This window comes from Borostomias antarcticus, assembly GCF_949987555.1.
Source record: "Borostomias antarcticus genome assembly, chromosome: 1".
NCBI lineage: Eukaryota > Metazoa > Chordata > Actinopteri > Stomiiformes > Stomiidae > Borostomias > Borostomias antarcticus.
The window spans coordinates 34,273,855-34,287,211 of record NC_140234.1 but is presented as its reverse complement, the minus strand read 5'-3'; the positions used below and the strand labels follow the sequence as shown (position 1 = coordinate 34,287,211).

The 13,357-nt window shown below is 39.9% G+C and overlaps 1 protein-coding gene across 1 annotated transcript in view; it reads right to left on the bottom strand.

The window, feature by feature from the left end:
* Positions 1–311: 311 nt before the first annotated feature.
* Positions 312–13,357, bottom strand: part of nectin1b (nectin cell adhesion molecule 1b) — a gene marked incomplete at both ends in the record, with an annotated part of 110,713 nt that continues 97,667 nt past the window's right edge. The window contains 2 exon segments of the mRNA XM_084461343.1: positions 312–398; positions 403–537. Coding sequence (XP_084317469.1) covers positions 312–398; positions 403–537 — 222 coding nt within the window.

The following is a 13,357-nucleotide window of genomic DNA, read 5'->3' as shown; positions in this document are numbered from 1 at the left end:
TGGGCACGTGTGTGGGGCGGGGCTACAGGTGTGGCGGTGGAGGAAGAAGGCGGTGACATCTACTCTAACAGCACAAGACAAGGGATCCTACGGACAGCCTTTGTGGAACATGCGATGCACAACACACGGTTTCAGGTCCACAAACTACTGGCACTTTCATGATAGCAGGGGAAGCCCACTCCTTTATTAATCTCACAGGACAAACAGAAGCAAGGTGCACAGGTGTGCACCCTTTCAGCGTAGCTTTGTTTTCAGACAGCGTCAGGGCCCTGTCACTGCGCCAGCTGCTGGGACAGGAATGGTTCTGGGTGTCACATGGACTGCTGGTTGGAGAGTGTAAGGGGATGTGGGGCATGGGCCAGGACATTGGAGTACATGAGGTCATTAGAGGGGTGCTGCGTACGGGTTCTGGGGTAGGTAAGTAACGGGAGCGTAGGTGGCCGGCTGTGACTCGGGATGTTGTTCCTCATTGAAGACGTGATGATAGCTCACATGTTCAGCCGGGTTTGATAGTTCATCGTGCCGTCTCCCACAGTTCTGTGAAGACAGGAAGAGGAAACAGAGGAGAAGAATATACTGTATTGCAGAACCATAGATACTGTATGTCTTATCAGGGGAAGAGTGGGGTGATCAAGATGAGGGGTGTGTCATGTCAGCATTCCACATTACAGGCCACAGTGTGCATTCACAACAGTCCTGGATAATAGTCACAGGAACACAGTATTGTATGTCTGTTGACAATCATTGCCTTAGTTTTTTTGTTTGTGTATTTAATTTTACTGTGCTACTATTTGTCTTTTGATTTGCAGGTTGACATGCAATGAGTGAAGGTAGAGAGAGTGTGTGCACTGTTACATAACTGTTTATTCTTGTGTTGTCACCTAATTTATAACGGATGAATAAATCAATTCCCCAAGATTCCAGTGGAAGAATGATTGTAATTGAATATGTTGTTCTAGCTGAACCATTTTAGCAATTGCAATCAACTCCTTGTCATCCATGGTAATTTCAGAAAACAACACTGTGATGATGGCACAAACGATACATGGAAATGAAAGTGAAAAATGAACTTACTCCCCAGGCTTCTTTAGATCAACATTAACGATGATCCCAAATCTGTAAGTATTTGTGAGGGGCAGGATAATCAGTAATATACTTGGGAGCATTCTGAACTAGGGTTGCAAAATTCCGGGAATATTCAAAGTTGGAAACTTTCCATGGGAATTAACAGGAATGTATAGGAATTAACTGGGAATTTTGAGGTTATTTATACCAACTGTATTTATCTTGTCATAAACAGACATAAATATAAACATAAGCAGACATGCAGGCAAACATTTCTAATACAATTTTTTAAAATTACATTTTTTATTTAATTTATTTGTGAGTAGAACTTTAATGGATTCTAAAGCCCTCTTAGTGTGCAGGATGCTAGGAATTAGCTGCACATGTGATGGATGAATGCACAGTCTAGGGTTGAAATTCAACTGAATTTGCATTTAATTGCATTAAATCAGGTTGTTTTAAGATCACCAAGATCATGCTGCAAGATCTAGAATTGCTTAAGTTACCAGAGCAAATTCTTTGTCAGGTGATTAATTTCATCACTTTGTTGAAACATCTTTCTACTAGAGCGTGACTGGACAGAATATATAATTAAGTGCTTCCTGATATTGATGTCTGTGCTGATGAAGACTTATTATATATAATATATATATAATATATTTTGTATAATATTTTGTTCTTGTCATCCACCATACCCAAGTAGAGGGAGCTTGGATTAAATGCAACATACTTGAAGACTGTTATTTTCATTCAGTTTACAGAATAACCAACAGTCAGCAATGATGAATAAAAGACGAATTATTGACTATTAGGTCTGCTTCATTAAGTGCAGGACTCAAGAAATAACATTTTTGTTGACAATTTTTTAAATCAATTTGCTTTAGGCTAATTTGGCAATCAAAACCAAAGGGGTCTTTCAGGCTTCATTTGAGGTCCAGAGAACACAAGCAGCTGCCTCTTGTGATAACAACGGTGGTCTTTAAAACACTATGCATGTGTTCTACTATCCAGAGGTCTGGGCATTTGTCTGTCCCTTCTATTGCTGGAGTCAAAGCAAATGCAGTGTTTTCAAATAGAGGCCTAAAATTGCAGGATGATCAAAATTGAAATCAGCGTACCAAGAACTCTTTTTGCAACATCTACAGTGTGGCAGAAGTATGGGGACCTAGTCCAGGCTGACCCCAATAAGCGTTTCATATCTGACAGTAGTACAGTAATGAGTCCCTCATGGGAGAGGAAGATTTTTCTTAAAATTCTTTGCCCCCAAGGCAATTATGATCTCTTTGTGGGAACGACAGTAGCTTTCTATAGCACTACAGGAAAGATGTCTACATGAACTGCTGAAATATGTGCTTTGTACATGAATCAACAGTGAAAAGACAAGATAAAGTGAGACTCACTGATACTGTGCACCATGTAAAATTGTCCACAAAATGAGATTCTGACAGGTGATTCGTGTCTACTGGTTTGATGGTGCACCATTGTGGTCAAAGTGAATATTTTGCATTTGAATAGACCTCATGAAAACTGAAGCACCCTGGTTCTACCATCCAGTTCATGTACCAAAGGCTGCTACTGCTCAATATGTATGATCATGGCTCTGGTTTTGGTGGTTTAGAATCCTACAGTATATCCTCTGAAAATGAAACAGATGTTCAGAATGTGCTTCGGGGTTAATCCAAACGGCGGTTAATGGATGATTTAATCTCTGAACAAGGAGAATACTAGTCAGGATAGGGTGAGACATTCTATTATACCTCCCTGGGTCTCTGCTGTTGTCCTCTCACTAATATAGAATTCCATTTACATGAAGGGATGACAACAGCAGAAAATAAAATGAGGAAACTCACTAAATGCATAATTTAGGAAGAAATTAGGCATAGCATTTGCAATTAACCACAGGATGAAATTTAACTGGCAAGTAGACTTGTTATACAGAATATTGTTTTGTACGTTATTATTCAAGAACATTTCCTTTATCTTGCTCTGTGTATTTTTCATTTCTCCATCTGAAGTTCTTGTTATGGGAATATAATGAGCAATTTAGTACACATTGATATTTTTTTGAAGTCATAGCCTATTACACTGGAAACCAAGCCTCCCATGTTGTTGGTAAAATTAGATTAAGAAACGCTTCTTGCATGGATCAGAGTCAGGAGAGAGCAACAGAACATCACATATGTGTCATACCACCCACTTCTTGTTTCGGACAAAAACGGGACTATGCACATGTTCAGTGTGGAGTCGCGCAGACAGCTGGGCTGGGGAGAGAGTTCTCTCACACGTACACTCGCTGTCATAAATTCGCTTTTGACGTTGGTGTTATTTATTTTTTGTAATACTTGCAATGAAAACAAAATATTTGATACCGCAATGGTTATGGTTCTGTTTTGGAATGCTATCAATAATTGTAGTAAATATACTGTACATTAGAATCTGTTAGCCAACAGTCAGTATCAATGCGTATTATGCATTTTTCATCTTGCCTTACTAATCCTGCCTGAAACATTAGCTAAAGAAAATTCACACATTTGACCCTGTGCTGCATGTCTGCTCTGAGACACATCACTCTGTACAGACGTGATTCCCTCCCTGAGAGAGAGAGTCCTTTGTCTTTCCCTGAGCCAAAAACAGTTTAGTGAAGAAATTAGTGATATGGAAATTTTATTGACTTATGTTAGTCCTTCATAAGTCTCCGTGTGTTGAGTTTGCGATGCTGAGATTCGGCAGTTGTGAGGTCCTTTGGGGACACAATTCTGGAATAGTAATTGAAGAATGAGTCTGGCTCTCCCTGCCTCAGCCCCAAGATAGTTTTCTATCATCATTCCTGGGGTGAATAGTTTTTACTCAAGTGGAGAGAATGGCATGTGTTTGAGCTACCTGTGCATGTTATACCAATCTTAGGAAAAATCCTACTACCTACTACTACTACACAACCTTTCCAACAGTTGTGTATTTTGGACTTATTCTCACTCTGTGGTTACAAAATAAGTTAATAATTAATATAAGTAATTCCATGCCTATATAAACCCACAACATACAGTATCTTATTCTAAAAATAAAAATAAACAAAAAATAAAACACAATAATTCTGTTAAAAAGCCTGTCTAAGGCTTCTTTGTAGTAGATTTAGTGCATACCCACTGTGTTAATTATTAAAAAGAAGATGCAAAAGATTAGATCACAGATACCACATGCCTTGAAGATAACCATGCTGTCATGCAACTAAACCTCCAATATCCCATCTGCTATCAAATATGGGACACTAGAGGCCTTCAGTGCTTATCAGACAAATTATGGCCACAAAAAGACTCTCTGGGTACAAGTCATGCAGATACCAACCGAAGGAGGGAGGGGAGGATGATGACACTAAAATAATATGGCTTGTCCCAGAACAGCCCAGATAATGTTTTGTATGTTAACATCTTGTTTTATCATATTCATTCTGTAATGTGACTATATTTCTCATAGTTTCTTGCTACTTCATATTTGTGAAGTTAATCTACATTTACAAAAATAGTACTAGTTCAATCAATAATTGGCCATTAAGTCCATTATATGCCCCCCCCTCCCCCATTATATACCAGTCTATTGACTTGGGTGCAGTAGATACAGTATGTAGGCCAGACCAGCACATTGTGAAAGGAGGGGAGGCTCTGGTGCATTATTTTATGTTCAAATGAGCCAAAATGTAAATTAATTAATGACCGCTGTCAGGTCGATGATGTCCGAGGAAAATGTGGACAGACACAGACAGAGACACAGAGGTCTGCTAATGTATGTTAGTACTGCTACTTTTAGTTTCAAGCAAATATGTGCTCTGTACACCCATGTCGGCTCCTATCACAATCTACAGTCATCTCCAACTCAGTGTAACTGTGGAGAACAGCCATGGATGGTGTGAAAGCAGACCATTAGACAGGAAGATTATGGGGTGAGAGAGAACATAGAGGCAGCTCTGTGGGTTGTGAGACAGTGAGGGGTTTATTTGGATGCAGGGAAGGCAGGGTAGTGCATCAGTCTGTGTACCTTCAGGCCAGAGGCTGAGGGGAAAGGCCTACAAAGTCATGCGCTAGTGGGTGCTAGGCTGGATGGTTGCATACTCGACAAGGTCCCCTCCAGGGTGAACAGAGCTTCGTGGGCTGGGAGAGGAGGCCAAAGCTGCAGTATCCAGCTCCGCATACTGGACATCACATTCTTTATGGCCAGAGTTCTGGAGACGAGAGGCGAAAGGTGTGTGAGGAGTCAGACAGACAGACAGACAGACAGACAGACAGACAGACAGACAGACAGACAGATAGATAGATAGATAGATAGATAGATAGATAGATAGATAGATAGATAGAGAAAGAGAGACAGACAAACAGACAGACAGACAGACAGATAAATATAGCAACAGGCCAGACAGTGAGAGAGAAAGAGACAAAGGCAGAAAAATAGACAGATTGAGAGAGAAGACTTGGGGTGACTGGAGATGTGTGGTGGTACTGAATGGACCATTTGACAATGAGATATAATGTAGTACACTCATTAACAAAGTAGAGAGAGGATGAAACATGGCATATTGATGCTAGAAAACACACTGAGCAAAAGCAGAACGAGGTAAATAACAAAATATAGTCACCACAAACATAAAGAGTGGACCTGGATGCACAAATAAATACACCAAATACATAACACATTTGGTGGACCAAAAGACAAAAAGAGGCCTCAATATAAATGCATTACTAGACAGTGAGAAACCATAGGTATACACCAAAGACTCAGAGAGACTAAACCAGAAGAGACACAAAGACAGACGTGCATAGACAACAACCATTCAACCAGAGTGAACAGAGACTGTGTTGAGTCTGATGTTTTGCACTGATGTTTACATGAAGATTACATGACCTGAACTGGGTTTTCCACTAATGGATTAATGGCAGAATTTAGAATCTGCATTTTATCGAGCATGTGCAGCATGTGTTAGGTTCAGGCTCAGCTTAATCATTATTGATTTTTCCATCTCTGATCAGCAATGCACTGGCAGACTCAATGGCTCTGGGTCGGAGATTGAAAACACACATATAGACATGGATAATGGACAGTTGGAGACAGGCACACATAAACATGGCAGACAGCGTAGACATTGATCAGGCACATCTCAATGTATTATCAATGAAAACAAAACCACTGAATGGTATATTTGTATAACATACCAACTCAAAAAGACAACAGATACAGACAACATTTCAAGAAAACACAACTTTTGAAGTTACAGTCATCCAAACTTCAATACTTTGCCGCACCTCGTGGCGAGATCAATAACGACAGTGGTAGCGGCGGTAAAATAATTATTACAACCCGCAACCACGAGGGGCAGTAAAGCACTGCTACAGTGAGGCTACTAGGGTTCTCTGATAATCTGGTTGCCGTTGCTTATAGCCTAATGTAGGCTACGTCTCTCAGTTTGACTGGTCTGAATTGCAAACTGCTTTTTTGGATTAGCTACAGCAGAGACAGTAGCCTACATTAAATTGGTTATTTGAGGGCTATCATTTTACCAATTGATCAGACTTCATTCATTCTTTAGATTCAAACCCGTAAACTCAGAAATCCCACATTTTCAAACCCTATTTTCAACGATGCAGTCAGAGTATTTACCAACCCATGATACATTTATTCGATTCAAGGCACACACTAACAGTATCGCTGTAGCGATTCATACTGCTTCCAGGGTTGTTTAGTTTAGAGATATTCATCTTTGAGGACACAGTGATGTGGTAGATAAAGTATCTCGGCATGCAGACACGTTCTTTATGCTTTCCTGATGTGTTAGTTACCTACAGTAGTATGAACACAATTAGAGACTGCAAAATGCTCTGGTAAAACCCAGATCATTAGCGCAATCATTTCTCACCTACACTGGCCACGTATGGGCAGTCCAGTCTCCAGAATCACACGCTACTGTCCAGTCTGCTCTATCATCAATGCTCTGTCAAAAAACAGTCCTCATCTTTCGAACGTGGCATTTTAGTACATCTGAAAGCAAGACTGTGAGATTGTTCTTGGTCTGTCAGCTTGTCTCCAGAGATCAGAGTAATGAATGAAGGGAAAGAGGGAGGAATGGAGGAAGGGAGACAGAAAATATGAGGGCAGCGATCACAGGTCAATCTGTTCAGGTTGGTTACGAAGAGAGGAGGGTGGAACCCTCTGCAGCAACTACTGTTGATTGTTGAAACATGGTAGTTCACCTGACACTACAATTGGTACATAGCAGTCTCTCTTAACGAGGCTCAGCTCATATTTATACCACATCCTAGTATGACACCAGGGACTAGCACTGACATCTCTGAGCCTTTGTCATGACAACAATCAATGTCAATGTCATTTTATTTCTATAGCACCATTCATACACATCAATGTAGCACATATTGCTTTACATAAAAATAGCTGTATAAAAATGAATCATGTAAACAATGAGAACAGATTGAAAAGAAACAATACAATTAAAATAATTAAAACTTAAAATAAATAATAAAAAAAGAAAAGAAACAGAGAATACAGATTAAGAACACTTGAAGATATTCAAACATACCTTTTTAATATTGCTTTTACCACATAGCTTTACTTGTGTTAAGACTTAAAATTTACCATGGTCTCACACATTCTCAGGTCCTCTGGCAGAGTGTTCCAAAGGCTGGGGGCATAAGAACTGAAGTCTGCCTCCCCGTGCCTCTTAGTCCTGGCTCTAGGAACCATTAAAAGCTCAGTACCTGAGGACCTGAGGGAACTACTAGGTGTATATTTTAAAAGTATGTATTTACAGTAGGTGCATAGGTATGCATGGATTTATAGACTAATAAAATATTCTTAAAATCTATTCTAAAAATGACAGGTAACCGGTGCTGTGATTTTAAAACTGGTGTGACCTTCTGGTCTTTGTACAGTAAGAACACATGCTGCAGCTTTTTGAATCAGTTGGAGTTGACTAATCACTTGTTTGGTAGGCCAGACAGGAGAGCATTACAATAATCCAACCTGCTAGTAATAAAAGCATATATTATTCTTTCAATATCATTCTGAGAAAGGAAAGGTTTCGTCTTGGCAATGTTTCTCAGGTGATAAAATTAGGTCCTTGTCAGATTCTTTATATGGGCCTCAAAGCTAAGATCAGAGTCCAGCACGATACCTAAGTTTCTTGCCTGGCATTTCGTATTTAGTGACAGTGTTTTTAAGTGCACTGAGAGTCTCTCTCTTTCTCTTTTTTAACCAATGATCAATAATTCGGTTTTGTCCTGTTTTAATTGGAAGAAGTTCTGTGACATCCACACATTTATGTCAGCAATACATTTTATCAAACGGTCAACTGAGCTGTAGTTGAGGGGTGTCACAGTAATATAGAGCTGAGTGTCATCAGCATAGCTATAGTAGCTAATGTTGTTCCTGCTCATGACATTGCGTAGGTGTAACATGTACAGACTGAAAAGTAAGGGCCATTGTATTGATCCTTGTGGGACCCCACGTGTCATCTCAATGTTTTTTGAGCTGTGGTCACCAAGGGTGATGGAAAACTCGGCCAGTTAAAGGACATGGCCAAGATTTTGGGAAATACGCTTGTTTTCCATCTTCCCTGGGGTTAGACAAGCAGTATGAAGCATTTTCAACTCTGTGCGTGCAATATGGAGTGGCGAGACCTGGACCAATTAGCCTAGCTTAGCGGCAGGGCTGGGTATCGATTTTGAATTTCAAGAATCGATTCAATTCCGATTCACAAGATTCAGAATCAATTATCACGATTCAATTAGATTAGATTCGATTCGATTCAATATCGATATGGTAAGTGTTACTAAAACCTGTTTGTTATTTTTTAGCTGTAACCTTAATTACATGACTGCCAAGTTATGCAACACATCAACAGGCCTACTACGGCTGGGTATCGATACTGATTTCCAAAAATGAATGAATGAATGAATCATTGAATGAATTAATGAACTATTCATTCCTTCATTTATGCATTCATTCATCAAATAAAAGATCGATTTTGGGATTCATGAATTCAAATGATTCAGAATCGATTAATCGATTTTTTTTTTAACCGAGCCCTACTTAGCCTGGTACCAGGTTAGGCCGATTAGCCTAACACTTACCGCAGCCGTTTCACTTCTCTGTGCAATGCCAATGGATGAGATGGCTGTATCCGTTAGAAACACTGTCATGGTTCGGTTTCTATCCATTTTTTGGTATTGGTCATCTTCTGCAAAATGATCTATGCAAATACGCTGCTTGTTGATTATCTCCCTCGGTGTGTTGGGATCCATGTTCAAAGTAAGTAGCCATAGCTTCGCCCACTCCGGATCCTTTGGAAACCTATGGAACGACCCGTGATACCCTGGCCTCGACTGCCTGTTATTACAGCTCTTTACAACACACTGAACCATATTTCTAAAGTTATGGACGGTGTATCTAGATACGAGCTAGTCTATTGTAACATCTAACTATGTGCGAGCTGATGATATCCACTTCGCTCTTTGGAATGCACGTTTGTTTACCTCGATACCTAGCTAGCTAGTCACAATGCTACGCGTTTGGAGTGATGCGTGTAATCCCTACACCTGGTTTTAAAAAATAGTTCAGAGAGTATTTCTGCTTGGAAAACGAAAATGTTTAATTAAAAATTGTGATCACTCAACGTGGTAAATACACACATTAAAAACTCTAAACAGAATAGTTTTGGAGTTGTATTGGGGGGTTATTTCATGACATTTGTAAAGTAGGCTAATCGGCCTTACCTGGTACCAGTGAATGCCGCTACAGTAAGCTAGGCTAATCAGTCCAGGTCTCGCCACTCCATATTGCACACACAGAGTTGAAAATGCTTCATACTGCTTGTCTAACCCCAGGGAAGATGGAAAACAAGCGTATTTCCCAAAATCTTGGCCATGTCCTTTAAATGGCCTGAACCAGTCAAGGACTGGAGAGGCCGACCCAGTTCTCAAGTCTTCTAACAAGGATATTATGATCTACCGTGTCAAATGTGGTACTCAGCTCCATGAGGAGCGTTTTTAAGTCAGCGTTGATTCTGAGGTCGTTGACAACCTTGATCAGTGGTCTGTCTGTGCTATGATAGAAAGGAAAATCTGACTGAAAATGTCCTGGTTACAAATTGCAGCTAGGAAATCATTAAGCTGTTTTTTCTAGAATTTTACTTAGAAAAAGGGGATGTTGGAGATTGGTCTAAAATGACTGTGGTTTTTCTTCAGAATGGATTTTACCTGGGCAGTTTTACGTACTGATGGAAAAAGGCCTGTACTGAAGGAACAATTTAGAATAGCTTAAGTGTCCACAGATACAGAGTTAAAAATAGTCTTGAAGAACTTGGTGGGAATAGGATCGAGGGGGCAGGTAGATGACTTAAAGGAGTAGTAAAGGGAAAATGCATGTTTAGCCCTGTTTTAAGGTTACTTATGATCATATACAATGGTTCAGATCAAAACGTTGACAAAACTAGCACTTTTGAGAAAGTCTGATAATTGCTCTACCACCGTTTAGGTCATACAATGGATGTGGGTAGGCACCTTGAAAAATCATTCAAAAAACATGTTAAACTCTTTTCTTTAACCTTTTTCAGTTTTATTGGTGCTACAGAGTCAAGGGCTGCACCCCGTTTAGCATTAAAGACGGTCACTAAATAATTCACATGTGAAGGCCTCACTTCCGGGGTCATTACACTATTTGCATTCCTCATTATTTTAAAAATGATCAGCTGCTAGAGTTCAGATAGAGCTTCTTAACAAAGCATTGAGTGCTAATTTCAGCTTTGGGTAGCAATACTGTCAAGAAAATGCAGAAATGATCAGAGATGTTAAGGTCACTGATAAAAGATACAACAGTTATAAGACCCTTTCTGGCACTGGCATTGAGATCTCAGAGCCTTTGTCATGATAACAGTCAATGACAACAATTGAGGAAGCGGTCGTTGGGCAATTAGGTCCAGATCATCATTGAGAACTGGTATATTCCTGGAGGGATGGGGGGTGGGCTTGATCCCATAAAATCCCACTCATTAGTCTCACCGCTTTCATCAGCAGTATTGTAAAAGAGATAACACAAGCACTTCCTTCATAAAATCAGCTTTTCCGATGAGTAGGTCTACTCTGGGCTACAGGTCTACCGGCTGGGGAATAGATGGGAATCCACAGTAGATCCACATCAGGGAGGATCCAACTTTAACATCCCACACTTGGGAGAGCACAGTCGGGGCTTTCTTTTTAACTTCAGCCCTTCATTATCATCATGGAGAATTGATTATTCATGGGATGCAGATATAGTAATTAGGTTATGCTTGACAGATCAATGAAAAAAAGATGAGAGACTAGGTTAAAAAGCGTGGCATAAATGCAATAAGTCTGAATTGGTTTAGTGTTAAGCGTAGATTCAAATTCAAAGTACTTTATTTTCTGCTAGTAGGAACTTTTTTTTTTCTTCTTTTTTTTTTTAATGTGGGGTAGCTAAAAATATCTTTAGCACTGAATGTGACCTTGGATGCAAGACTACTGCATTTTGTAAAAACATTGTTCTTGCACATCTCTTGACTTATAGTACAGTATACCAACTCAACCCTCACACCATCTGTGCATGGCCGTTGGTATACACCCACAGATAATGGGGGACTGTGGTAAATGGATCTAGACTAGAGCATGCCTCTCAGCAGAGGTGATGGTCTCCATGTTTGACTCTCTCAATGTATTCTAACAGGATTCTGCAGATTTTTCCTTTTGCATTCAGTTAGTTGTAGGTCTCTTTGGTTCAACAGTTTATTTCTTGAAATTATACTGTATAGTGTATGGACCATAGAGAAAGAAAAAGAAAACACTTTGTTTTACTAATTGTTGGTTTCAACCTCATCTTGGGGAATTTGAAATGACTAAGAAATTGGATTAAAGGGTAAACTTCAGGAGGACGACAGCTCTGTATTAAGTTTCCCTGGGAAGTGAATTGTACTCATTTGGTTTAGTGAACCTATGCTATGTTCACTATAGCAATTGCCAATGAAAAAGAGTAAATGTGCGCACATCCGATCCTGTTTTTAGGCCAGGTGCTGGATCAATATATGGAATCACTTAGAGGTTGAAAAGATCCACACACTGGATTAATACTCCCAGTATTCTTTTATTGGCTACAAACAACGTTCCAACCGCTCAGGTCTTCATCAGGCAACTTTATTCAAATAGGCTGACAGGTATATATATATAATCAGTTGATTGGCTGAGAGCCAGTGACATCTAAACTGACATCATAGCCTGGCAGAACTGGTTCTTGTAGTTCTTCATTTTTCCTTGTGTAGGCTATTCATCTCTGGGCCTACAACAAGGAGGCAGACAATAATATACATTCGAGACAATTTTGCAAGTACAGTCTATGCAGAGACAGCTATGTGTAAAAAATACATACAATATATAAATATATATATATATATATATATATATATATATATATATATATATAGCAATCAGACAGACATTGACATTTGGGATGAATTTGGTCATTCCTGCATTTAGGCAAGGCAAGGCAAGTTTATAGCACATTTCAGCCACAGGGCAATTCAAGGTGCATTACATGAGACATTAAACGCATTAAAACAAAATGCAAGACATTATAGACATTAAAAGTCATCCTGCCTTTCCTGAAAAATCTGACATCCTTTTTGTGATGAGAAACAAGAAACCTGGTAAAAGGCACAAGTTTGTCCACGCAGAGCGAACCCCCAGCTTGGAAAGACATCTGGGATAACGAGACAAACCCATCCTGGTTGACGGTGATGTTCGGGGTATTGATGTATTACAGTGCGATCCATCAGCACAAGAGCTGTGTTTAATTACCCTGGTAATAACTATAGGATTATATAGAGCGGTTCAGGGGAGGGGAGGTAGGTGACGACCAGGGTGATGAGGGGAAAGATCAGGGCATGAATTAGTACGTTCACACACACGCGCACACACACACACAACAGAGAGCAATATGGGGTGGACCTGGGCTTTTGTTAGTAGATGATGAGAGGTGCTGATGGAAATGAGATGAGGAGCTTAGTAACTATTCAACCCTCTGTGTTAGGAAGTGTGGATGGACCTCTACAGAGTTGTTTGCAGTTGCAGTAAAGACATAGCCTACTATGTAACCGTCCACAACTATTTGAAGTGTAAAACATCCCAGCCTTTGCCTGACGGGCAAAATACTTTCAAAGGGTCTCTTGTTTTCACCTCACATCTGTGAAATACTGATCAGCATCGTAGATATGCCCCGTGGGAGGCTC